Source organism: Balearica regulorum, chromosome 13 (assembly GCF_011004875.1).
Source record: "Balearica regulorum gibbericeps isolate bBalReg1 chromosome 13, bBalReg1.pri, whole genome shotgun sequence".
Taxonomy (NCBI): Eukaryota; Metazoa; Chordata; class Aves; order Gruiformes; family Gruidae; genus Balearica; species Balearica regulorum.
Window position 1 is genome coordinate 21,628,636 of NC_046196.1, and position 12,262 is coordinate 21,640,897.

Consider the following 12,262-nt stretch of genomic DNA (forward strand, 5'->3'; position numbering starts at 1 on the left):
ACCAGTGCCTGGTGTCCTTAGGTTGTCCAAGACTATGCTCTGAAGATGCTTTACATAAGATGAGCAAGATGTCCAAAACAAGGCCAACTGTGGTATAAGATGCAATTTACCCTTTAATTTCCTGCCTTGATTTCACCCAGCCACAGAGGATGACTAGATTTCAGTATGAACCATTACCTAAATCATATAGTCGGTATGCAGATATATGTCTTTCTTTAAAAATTTACTTAAAAACTGCTTGAGCTGCAGGTCGTATCAGTCTGATTTGGAGTGAAGGCAGTTCCAACAGTACAATAGAGACTTGTCTACAGGCAGGTAAACGAGAGTCTGCTAACAAAGGGGTAACGAAAGCTGCTGGCTGGGCTGCCAATGTTGCACACAAACTTTCATAGGATGAAGATGCTGTGGATGAGATCCAGGATGGGAAAACTGAGCCAACACCTGCTGCTGTTCTAATTTTTTTTTTTTTTTTTATTCTCCTCTCACAAGAGGGCGTGGGTAGACTATACAGAGGAGGGCTGTACAAAACTGGGCACTAGGCAGGCATTTCTTCAGCAGGCAATCCAGGCTCTACCTGTCCTTGAGCTCTCTTGTCACCCGCTTGGTGATGCGTCCACACATCAGGCCGATGAGGAAGAGTACACAGATGCCGACCGTGATCACAGACAGTATGTAATTCTTGGACGGAGAGGTCATAACTTGCATGGCAAGGTCAGAAAAGCCTTCCGCTGGGGCAACCTAGAGGTGATAAGGGAATAAATGAGCCAAGCTGCGCTTTCCACGCGACCCTCAGCCTCGGCATTTATCAGGTTTAGTCTCTCGTACTGCTGTCATAGTCAGGCTTGGCCCGAACCACAAACAAGCAAGCCTGCAGTGAATCATCTGAAGGAAGAACTTCTCAGGCAACAGCGTTATAACAGCAGCTCTGCTGACCCTGCTTCATTGCCCCAGACCTTCTCTAGAGGTGCAAGCCCTGCGTGCACAAAAGACTATTTAATTCTGCACCGTTGAGGATGCATCCCAGACACTCGGAGAATAAGACATACAAGTTCAAAATAGAGAGACTCGATCTCAGGTTTTCTGGACCAAACTCAAAACGGTAAACGAGAGTTTCACTGCAGTTGAAGTTTTTCATAAATAGCTTGCAACAGGAAGATCCAATGCAAAAAAAAAAAAAAAAAAAAAGGAAGCAGTTTACTGAAACCCTTTACATATTCACCTTTGCAGCATAGCTCCACATTTCAATCCGATCATTAAGGCGTTTCTTGCATTCGGGCTGCAACCTCACACGCTTATCTTCCAGAGCTTCCATTAAGCACGACATTTCTGTAATGTGCAGAAGATGGTGTTACAAAATAGAAACAGCAGCTTTAACAACATGCTACGGAAAGGCTGCTGGAAAGGGACACTTCAGTTCTACTAAAGGCGGACGGTTGCAGAGCTTTCTAAACAGACTAGCCAGCCTGACAGACTGCATGTGAAGCCCTGTTGTACCCTTGAAGCTAGCTATTTCTCTAGGATTCATGATTAATCTTGCATTTTGAGGCACAAGGAATTCTGACTTCTAACAAGAAATTACAGCATGTATCCAAGGTGTAATTCATGTGATTTTATAAAGTCTTACAAGCTTGCACCTTCAGTGAGCTGTACTCTAAATTCCGTGACACCACCCTTTAGAGAGAGCGGAGATCAAATTCAGCTCAGGAAAAAACACAGTGTATCTCCTTAGGCTTGTTAGGAGTTTCTTTGGATCAACAAAATGTTTTTGAGATGTGTAACTTCCTGAGTTTTCACACAGTCCTGTGCAAAGGAAATGGGATCACAGTGTTCTGGGTGCCTACAGTGCGCCTCAGCTAATTCATAAGCTCTTTTATATGCTCATATGAGACACTGACATAAAATTTTGTATTTTATACTTATACCGCCTTACTTGAACAATCCCTAACTGGATGCTTTCTGCTTTGCAACCAAGAGTTATTTTGTTCATAGCAAACAGGCTGCAAACTTTAAACTAACTCCAGACTTTCTAAACACAATCGTCAGTTCAAACGCTCACAGGCAGATCCCTCTCTGAGCTACAGACTCTGCATACCCTCAGTGCAAACGTGTCAGAGCACACATCAAAAGAATTATGACAAAACAGGAATAAATCAAGGATATCCAGAATTTCAGAAAGGCATTCAGTAACCAGCATGAAAGGTAACTACCAGGAAAATACTTGGCTGCTATTTTTAACGCCAGATAAACTCAGAAAGATGGGAAAGTTCAGAACTTTCCCCCCTCCCACTAGCTTTCCTTAAGCAGCCATACGTACTATCCAGCTAGCTAACGTGACCGCAGCAGCAAAGTGCAAGAGCTTGACCTCAAACAGGAAAAGAATGTGTTAGGAAACACTTAAATAAATGATGTTTCAAGTGGTCTGAACCTGATGAAATTGGTCTTAGGGGACCTGGAACAGCTGATGGAAGTCTCAAAGCCTTTAGCAGCTATTTGGACTTAGAAAATGTAGTATCATCTACCCTCTGTAATATTGGAAAAGAAACCCCGGGTATATTTAAACAGAGAAGAAAAAAGAGGATCAAAGGACTTCAGTTTAATTTTGTCTGTCAAAAATACTGAAACAAAGAAGCCAACCATGGACAAAGACCAACCAAGAAAAAGGACCAAGGGGATTAGCTAAGAATGAACCTTGTGAAACCAAACTGATTTGCTTCTGTAAAAGCAGCAGCTTACTTCCCAGGAAGCTTTTGATGCAGTCTGATATAACACCATCATAAGTCAGCTCAGGAGCTGTATCCTGTGTGAAGCCGATACAGAGTGGGAGATAAACCTCACTGAAATGTCAGTCCATATATTTCAGTCCATGTGTATTAAGAGCCTGTTTTCAACAGCATTTAGCCGAGGAGGGATTTTACAGAAGGGTTATGGATCTGGCATCACACACTCTTGTCAGTAATCATATGAATGACGGACTAGGAAATATACTCATTAAATTTGCAGATAAGGCTGCAAGGATATTATATCAGGATTGAAGAACTGGTCCCACCTTGGACACAAGGAAGGGCTTCTTGACAGCCATCTTCTAGTGGTACCTACCACCTCTGCAGCTATTCCCCTTCGTTACCCACAAAGGGCTGGTGGAAAGATCTGGTACTTAAGACAAGCTGGGTTCTCTTACTAGCATTAAGGCCCTCAGGACTGAGAGGTTATACGAGTAAAGCACGAGCACTTACGGCGTCCTCTTCCTGGTGGAATGGCAGCACAGTGGTGTTTGATGTCCAGGGCACAGGCTGTGTGGAGCACTGGATCAACAAATATATCTGCTTTGCTTTCTTTCAGCATGTTGAGCACTTCCTGAGGAGGGGGGGGAATTACAAGTACATCTCAAAACAAGGAGAGAGAACAAACCTCATGCTGTTCAATGTTTCTGAAAGGGGCATCATCTTTTAAATCCAGGATCATGAGAAAAAACACCACTGTCCCTGGATGAGGCTATGAATGCTGGTTTAGGCTGGATTAAATGTCCTGGTTTAAGGGTTATCATAGTTACAGTCATTAAAATACCCATATTAATCTAAAATACAAAGTCAATATGCCAGGGTTACTTCAGTTAGAACTGAAATAAGGTGCTGGAGCCCCAAGGCAACTCATACAGCCCTTGATCATAGCCGGTGCCTCGGCCATAGCCAGCACTCAGGAAGCCTGCAACGGAGACAGTAACAGAAAACAGATTAGTAACGAGAAACTTTGGCAACCATAATCAAGAAAGGATTGAAGCCTGGAATCGCAAAGGAGGCAGTCAGCACAATTTTCACTGGCAAATTGAAATTGAATTGAATCGCTGCAGGCCAGAACTGAGACGTGTAAGGAAATTTGCAGAGCTCTGGCTTCATACTAGCTAGAGCATGGCCTGGGCTGTGATCTGGAAAAACGACCGGTTTCTGCAGGGACAGGATGCCTTTTAGAGCACATTCAATTTATTTCCTTTACCTTCTTGCACATTTCAGTTTTTATTTTCAGCAGATTCACTTTCAGACATTCTTCCACCTGCCCAGTCTGCTCCTGAGCTGCTGCTTCTTCCGCACACAAGCTGGAAATCTATTTTGAAAAAGGTATTTTAACATAAGTAGCTCACAACAATTATTCTGGCTTTTAGCACATTTATATCTCAGTACATTAGTTCATCACAGGGTGCAGCCAGAGAACACAAGATGAGATACTTTACCCCGCACCCCAGAATCCCCAGAGCCAAACGCAGCCTGGCTCATGCAATATGCATACCCTTTGAGACCCAACAGCAAGAAGTCAATATTGCCGTACTGAGAGGAAAGCAGGGAGGAAAACAACATTGAAGTGATATTAAGATATGAAATAAGCAATATTTGAGACATGGCTGATTCGGCTATCAAAAAAGTGAAAGCTCAAAATCTGAATGTATTCCAGATAAGGGTGACAAGACAGAGAACTAGCAAAGGTTTGGGTTTTTTGTTTTGGTTTGGTTTTTAATTTTTTTTTTTTTTTAACAAGAGGAAAGTATTTTTCCATAGTCACACATACTGATGAGATCCCAGATGAAAAAAATTAACTTTATATTAGCACTGCACAGGAAACTGCAATTCTTGCACACTAGACAGAAATTACAAGGAGAGAACCTGACTAGCTAGAAGCAGTTCAAAGAAGGATTTTGTTCATTTTAATTATCAGGATAGTTCACATTTTAAGAAACAAAATCTGTTTTGCGAAGGGAGTTTTCATCGTGAAAAAGTAGCTGCTGAGCTACTTCTCCTACCTCTTCAGAGCAGTGCATCTGAAGTTGGGGATCCAGCCGATAATCAAGAGCCGATTCCTGGATTATCACTCGAATTTGGTCCTCGCAGTCTGGAGAGAGACGCTATTAAGCGGAGAAAGTCATTAACCCACTCAATGACCTTTATTTTCATAAATCAATCACCTTGCATTTTAACCTGTGTATTCTGTAACACTTGTACAGGAGCGTAAAAACTCATTTATGTACAGCCTGTTACGTACATCGAACACGCCGCAAGCCCAAGTTTGATTTGTTATTTAACGTCCATCGCTCAGCACAACCCTGCACAGTGTCTTGTTCGCACGCACCAGCTCTACCCACCTGGTCTGCGTATTTCAGCTTCAGGCATGAGATGACTTGTCCTTCCAACTCTGTATCATCCTTGGCCCTATTCAGGATATTTTGGCAGAATTTCGGTATGTCTGCTTTGCATGCCTTCCTGAGCACTGGATTTAACCGGTAATCTAACCGGGAAAGATGACAGAATTTCATTAGAGTACATATCTCTTCCGATTACAGAACATAACACTCCAAAATAGATTTGATAAAAATTTCCTGGATGATGTACCACCAATGAATTTAATTTTGGGGAAAACCAGTATTTTTTCAAAACAGAATTTTAACTTGTGAGTTAAGAGCTTCAGGAATAAAGCAGATCCAATAATGCATGCTGACCCTCAAGAACTTGACCGAATAAAGTCAACGTGTGCACAGACAATCAAGGAAGGAGAATAAAACAAAGCGAATATACTTCCAGCCATGCAGATCACTCAGCAGCTCAGGCAGGCAAGTTAAGGGTTTTTTTCCAGAAGAGGATACCTGTGTTCTGTGTAATCTGGCGCTTGGTAATCATTTGCTTGCATTTAGGATCCATCACTTCACTGTTCTTGTTTTGTTTCAAACACTGCAACATGTTTTTTGAGTCTGCCTCTGGACAAAACCGCTACCAAAAAAAAAAACCCAACCCCAAAAAAACAAGTTTCATCACTGAGCACTTGGAAAAAAACCCCCAAACAACTACACTCACAGAAGAGAATAACCACCTGCCCAACCCAGAGGTATACAGACACATCTCCTATTAAAAAGAACAGTGCTATTCCCTAAATTGACTATGGGCATGAATATCTCTGCTTATGGACTGAGCACTAAGCCGTAAAGTCTCGACTGGCTTCTAGGCACCAGTTTCTGTCAGCAGCAGCAAAGCAATTTGCTTTTATTTTCTATTCTTAAGTTACAGCACACTTTGCAAGAAATACCCACCAAATTAGATCTCATACCCAACTACTTCCACTCCCCTTTATTTTAGAAACTAAAAAGAGAATCTTTTAAGTCTATATGCATACCGCATAAATGCTGGCTGGATAAAGCGACGGGCAAAGGCTTCATTAGTAACACCCAGGACAAAGTAAGACCATACGGAATGAGAAGCAGAGAAGAGCTCACTGATACTAATTTGCCCATTCCCGCTCTGAATTAGATAGTCAACAGTGAACCAGCTTACCCAAAATTCAGACCTATTTCTTTTGTTAGAAACTAATCCTGTGGGTGTAAAATAAGGCTGTTGCATCTTCTAATCCTCACCATTTTGTTGAGATTACAGGGTGGGGTGGGGGTTTTTTATTATTATTTTTGGGTTTTTTAAAGCATGAGTCTGTACTGGAGAGCAATACGTTCTCAAGATGTTCTGCTTCAGCCACAATACGGAGTCAAGGTACTGCATACACACCACACATATTAGTGTTTCAGGGCTTGCAATTCTGGCTACTGTGCAAAAGCGTTTATTAACGTTCACTGCTGCTTTCCACATGGTACTACTTTAAGCCAGCATTTCTAATTTTTAAGTTTTGTATAATTCTGAAACACAGCAGTCTTGTAACAAGCCTTTATGGGAAGCTCAAACCAACAGAGCCTCTTATATCCCTACCTCACCTCTTAAATGAGCACATTTCCATTACCTTGATCATCTGCTTGCAGACTCTCATGAGCGTGTAGTCCAGCTCTGGATCCATCATCTCTGTCTCCTGCAGTTTAAACACCTTCTGGTGGCACCGGGTACTCAACTGCTTCTTAACTTCTTTCAGGCATTCAATGATCTACAACACAGTATTACAACCATGACAGACAAATTGTTGAGATGATTCTGTCATTTGCTGCTCAAAACATACACCTATGTGTTCCCCTAATGGCTATCTTCACCTGATTTGTGCACTAAAGTTTCCAATGCCTAGATTTTATCAAAAGTCATTAGTGATACTTATTTCCAGGACTTGCTTTAAGCTCATGTTTTCTCACAAAGATTTAATGAAATGAAGAGGGTCGCCTAGACTTACTCCAAAACACCAAACCTCATCTTGCAGACATTATGCCTAAGAAAACTTTAGCAACATTTGCAGTAAACAGCTGCTAATAGCTTAAACCTAGCATTAACTGAAGAATGAAGTGCTCACAGCATTGCATTCACTTGGTATTAATGCTCGTGAAGCAGTGGGGAAAAAAAAAAAAACCCCCAAAAAAAAAACCATTCCAAAATACTCCCAAAAGATTTCAGTGATATCAAAATGAAAATCTAAAGCTGCACTCAAAAGGGCAAAATTGTTCTTCAAGAGTCTTCTGAAATGAAAGTACAAATGAAATTGTAAATTATTAATAAAATCCATTACCTGGGCATTGCCATAGGGCACGTTTTGGCAGTAATTCTTGATGTCGCTTTTACAAGCCTCATACAGTTCTGGTTCAAGCCTTATATCCTCGGTCTGCAGGATAAATTACAATATCAACTTTTAAGTAGGACTCTAAAGACTACTTTACTTTGTTAGTCTACTAACTAGAGCCCTCGACTCACAAAAAGCAAACAACTCTCACAACAGGCAGGTCGGTTTCTTTCAATTTAGGGGTCTCGGGCACGAGAAGTAGTTGTTAGTGGGAAATCAACTTTGCAAATCCACGCTGTGGATCAGCTGGCAGTTTATGCTGAAGAAAGGGTTTACACTGAATTTTAGAGCTGGCAAGGTGCTTCCACTACTCCTTCTAAAAGGGCATCAACACCAATGTCCAAGACAACTAAAATCTTTTCATGTGAAAGCCAAAGGATATATTAATAGCCACTCAACGATTGGTGATCTGGAGGATGTGAATGAAGTGTCCTGGTTTTAGTGATGCCCAGCATTTGAATTCTTCCATACAAAGGCAGGAGTGGTGCCTTTTCTGATACGGGCCTACTTCAGGTGAAGCTTTAACACTCAAGCAGTATTACTGGACAAAGACTTTAAGAGTTCATTGCTGCGAACACTGCAGCAGGAATCTGAGAGGCAGCCTGGCCTACCAGAACAAATACTACTCCTATTTATCCACTGAGCAACTTGGAGCAGCTGGAGTTGAGTTGCTTCATCTGTGCTTGTTTCCTCAGTCTGTAAAATGAAGCTTTTATTCTCTCCTAGAGGACTTTAAGGACATCAGCATGTGTAGCACGTTGCTATCTAACACTAAACATAATCACTCTAGCTGAAATTCCAGTGACCATTTAGCTTGCCTTAGCCTTCTTGAGACTATATTTAAGGCATTAAAATAGACAATCATTACTTTCACCGTGAAGGGCAAATGAGTCTCGTGTTGCAAGAGAGTGGAAAAAATAAGTTAGATCTATCTTACAAGCGAGCTTCCTTTTTCTTCCACGGTGGACAAACCAGGAAGCTTTAATTGAAGGACCTCGCTAGAAGAGCGGGCAGAATAAAGAGCTTCATGCATGTTTACCATCTCTAGCTCCTCAACACGCAGCTGTTTGCGGCACTTCAGAGAGACCCTGTGCTCCTTAGCATCCTGCAAAGTATCATTGCGCACAGTTGTGCTCAGACAGATCACCACATCCACCCTGCAGAAAAGAAAACAGCTTTTTACTCATACCCTTCACTTAGACCAGCCAAGATTGAAGTCGGATCACTGCATCTGAGAATCCAAACACAACATAAAGTCCTCGTGCATCTGTGCTTACTTCTAGTCTGGGAACAGCTCTACGTAGAGTAACTGGATCACAATTAAAGCCTAAATCTGATGATATCTATTTGGAGTCTAGATCAGCAGACAGGAAGATACTCAAAATCCCACCATAGCCCGGCCCAGCAATACCTCTGCTCTGAAGTCATGCGAGCACTTTAGAAAAGCTTTACTGAATCTCAGAAACAGATGAAGGTGGAATACCTACATGGCACTGCAAGCAACCTTTTGGCACTACAGGAAGGGCTTTTATATCATAAAATGCAAATAGTCTGGCTATCCACGAACAGGATTGACATTGTGTGTAATTTAGCCTTACATCATTGCAGTAGGCCGTTAAAAAAACCCCTGCTACTGAAATGAATAAACCAGCTGTAACAAGTGGGGTATTTTCCCTTCCCAGATCAGCAACTGGAACAACAGTAGCCTGCATCTTGGAAGACAATAAATCTACCAAGGATATAAAACATCCTGGGACATGCAGTCCACTAATTTTAATCACCACCTATTTTCAGAGCAAGAAAAATAAAGAGGACAGGTTTGTATGCAAGAGGAAAGCAGAAGTAATTTTCAAGAGGCAAGCAATGCCTCTACCTTAGGCATCTGCAGAACGCAGTCACTAAGGGAACACACACAAAAGAATCAGCCTTTAAAGGAAGTCCAGCGTTTGCTGTCCTATTGTGAAATATCATAAAAATATGTAAAGTTACAGGATCGGATTGCTGTTTGGTCAGGTGCTACGTACTTTTTTTTGATGTTGGGGCAAAGTTTCAGCACATCCTCCTTGCAAGCCATTTTAAACTTGTATGAGAACCTAAAATCCTTCATTTGAACCTGTAAGAGAGAAATGAGGAAAAACACAAAACAACTTTGGTCGCCTGAAGGGAAAGGGAAAAAAAAAAAAAAAGAAAAAAGAGAAGTACTGCCCAAAACAATACTTGTCGAATCATACAATCAGCAAATGCTTTTGTCCACAACTATATTAATGGGGAAGCAGTGGGGGGTGCTGCACTGCTGAAGAAGCTGGGACCCTTATCTACCATACACCAGGAAGGAAGGAGGGCCAGAAAAGAAATCATCTCCAGAAACAACTATTTGTGACCAGGCATGCAAGTACAATTGCCCAAATTCACAAGAACACTTTAAATACAGTGGGAAACCAATCTCAAAGAAGGAGGGGTTTTATAATTAGCTAATTCCTGTCAACACTCTCAATGAACAGAACAGGCTTCCATCGACAGTGGAAAAAAGTGGTGCTTACCAGCTGGAAATGAGTAACTCCGATTGCACATTTCTCATTCATTTCCTTCTGGTGTTTGTTCTGTATTAGACACTCCATCAGGTCCCCAGAATCAATCTGGTTATCTGCAACCTCCTGAAGAAGAGATAAAAGGCTTAAAAATTAACTACTCTTACAAGACAGGATTTTTATGCTGCTGTAGCACTCTGTGACCAGGAAATAATGGAACTTACAGTGCCACACTCTGTGAGAGCTTACACTCACCATTAACTGACCACCCAAAGAGTTGCATCACACAAATATTTACAGATACAGTTCTGAAAAGAGTCATCTCAGGCATGTGTACACTTCAGACTCAGGAGAACATGCTGCAGAGACTTAGTGCCTACATTAAGTACTAAAGCTAGCTGCTGCCTTCATTGCTATTTAACTACTCAATCCTAGAGCAATGTAAGAAGTTATTTCAGCAATGCTGAGCAGCTGCACAGAGTGGAGCGGCTAGACACACTGCTTGTGGGCAAGGGGGAAGGAAAAAAGTTGAGTTTTTAAGCCACTGTAAAGAGCAATTTTGCCAATTACAGGGCAATTTTCATCTTCAAATCCCTAGCTTTTGTGCCTGGGCTCTGACAACAGCAGAAGTACTAGATGGAACTAAGAATTCTTGTTTCAGAGTGGTTATTACAGAGTACTCACATGGCAGAACGTCTGGATAATGGGCTCACACGCCCTCATCAGCAAAGCTTCAATTTGAATGTCCTGCAAAAAGCATGCGATATTTCATTTTCATAGTGAACGGACAAGAAAAAAAGGCTCTGAAAAATAACTGTGATAAGTTTAAACTCAACCCAATTCACAGGGTTTTGAAAGATGCAATCCAGATAGCTTTGCCCTTCAAGTTCTGGAAATCCTAGGGTTTGCTCTTGCCAGCAATGCGACAAATGCAAGACAAGCCTTCCAGCTAAAGGGAAGAGTATGGTCTCCACACAAACTCCTTGCTTGGATATTTCAGCCAAACTTTTGCAAACTGGATGCTACAGCACTAGAAATCACCTTACACCTAGACAGGAGTTAAAAGATTAATGACAGTTCTGAGCAAACCATTTTGTAACCACTGGAAGGAAGCCTTCCCTAGGGCATAATGTAAATTTTAAGAGATACAGGAACAGTTTGGGGCAAGACAGTCAAATATACAGCTTCGTAAAATAAGTAAAGCTGCTGGCCTCACTGAAAACTTCAAATGATGCACCTGGCAGTTATTCCTTGCAAAATTTTTGGGACAGAGGGAGAGAAGTTGCAATATGGTACTCAAAACTACTTGCAAGTAAGACCAAAAAATGAAGTCCCATGACATATCTTGACTTGTACTAAAGGTAACTGGGTTATCTGTGCAACAAATCTTAGCTTCAGCACCACAACCAATTTTAAGCAGGAGAAACGTCATCACCAGCCTGAAATCCTGAACTGTTGTTCATTTTTCTTCGTCAAGGACTCTCTCCACCAAAAACTTCCATTGTACAGGGTAAAAAGGATGGTCTCTGCCTGATACCAGAGGTGCATTTCTGCAGCTACTCTAACCTCGCTTTGTTTCATCACTATCAACGTGACAGGCTTAGTTAGACACGCTCAACTATTCCCTTTATCCCAGGCTGAAAACCACTCACCTCAGACTCCAGCTCAGTGAGGTTTCCCACTATGTCTCTGCAATCAGACACCAAGTCATCAAGATGGTCCTGAAGGCATTCCAGCTCCTACAAAGTCAGGCATTTTAGTGTGTGATCCAAGAACCCAATTCAGAAATTTGGGCTTGAAATATTGTAACACATGTGAAACTGCCCTCCTCCTTGTAAAGTCCTAAGTCTCGCTCAATCCCGCTCCTCTACTGGCATATCCCAGAAGATATATACGTAGTAGTGATTGAGAATGTTGGTCTAGGACGTAACTGCTTGTTCTCAAAAGCTGCACGATGTGCTTTCACCTCTAGAATATCACATTTAGTTTGCCCTTCGCACAACCTTAAGGAGAGGCTGATTACCCAAACTACAGCCTACAATGGGCACTTCAAAAAGACAATGGTGTATGCTCTACTGCATGGGCTGTTGAATGGCTCCTCCCCTACAGCTCTGCTAGAGCACAGCAATTTAACATGAAAGTATTTGTTGAAACTTTGTTAAGTAACAGCAGATGTTAGTTCAGTGCTGTATAAACACAGGAAGCGTGTCAGTATT

At 41.7% G+C, this 12,262-nt stretch overlaps 1 protein-coding gene across 1 annotated transcript in view; it reads right to left on the minus strand.

The window, feature by feature from the left end:
- Nucleotides 1–447: 447 nt before the first annotated feature.
- Nucleotides 448–12,262, minus strand: part of GLG1 (golgi glycoprotein 1) — a 79,782-nt gene continuing 67,967 nt past the window's right edge. Inside the window, exons 13-26 of the mRNA XM_075765493.1 lie at nt 11,699–11,785; nt 10,731–10,793; nt 10,059–10,172; nt 9,543–9,631; nt 8,558–8,675; nt 7,468–7,560; nt 6,763–6,900; nt 5,627–5,750; nt 5,129–5,271; nt 4,790–4,891; nt 3,991–4,098; nt 3,234–3,354; nt 1,220–1,326; nt 448–738 (exon numbers count right to left, since the gene is read on the minus strand). Coding sequence (XP_075621608.1) covers nt 571–738; nt 1,220–1,326; nt 3,234–3,354; nt 3,991–4,098; nt 4,790–4,891; nt 5,129–5,271; nt 5,627–5,750; nt 6,763–6,900; nt 7,468–7,560; nt 8,558–8,675; nt 9,543–9,631; nt 10,059–10,172; nt 10,731–10,793; nt 11,699–11,785 — 1,575 coding nt within the window. The 3' untranslated portion in view covers nt 448–570. The remainder of the gene's footprint in view (nt 739–1,219; nt 1,327–3,233; nt 3,355–3,990; nt 4,099–4,789; nt 4,892–5,128; nt 5,272–5,626; nt 5,751–6,762; nt 6,901–7,467; nt 7,561–8,557; nt 8,676–9,542; nt 9,632–10,058; nt 10,173–10,730; nt 10,794–11,698; nt 11,786–12,262) is intronic.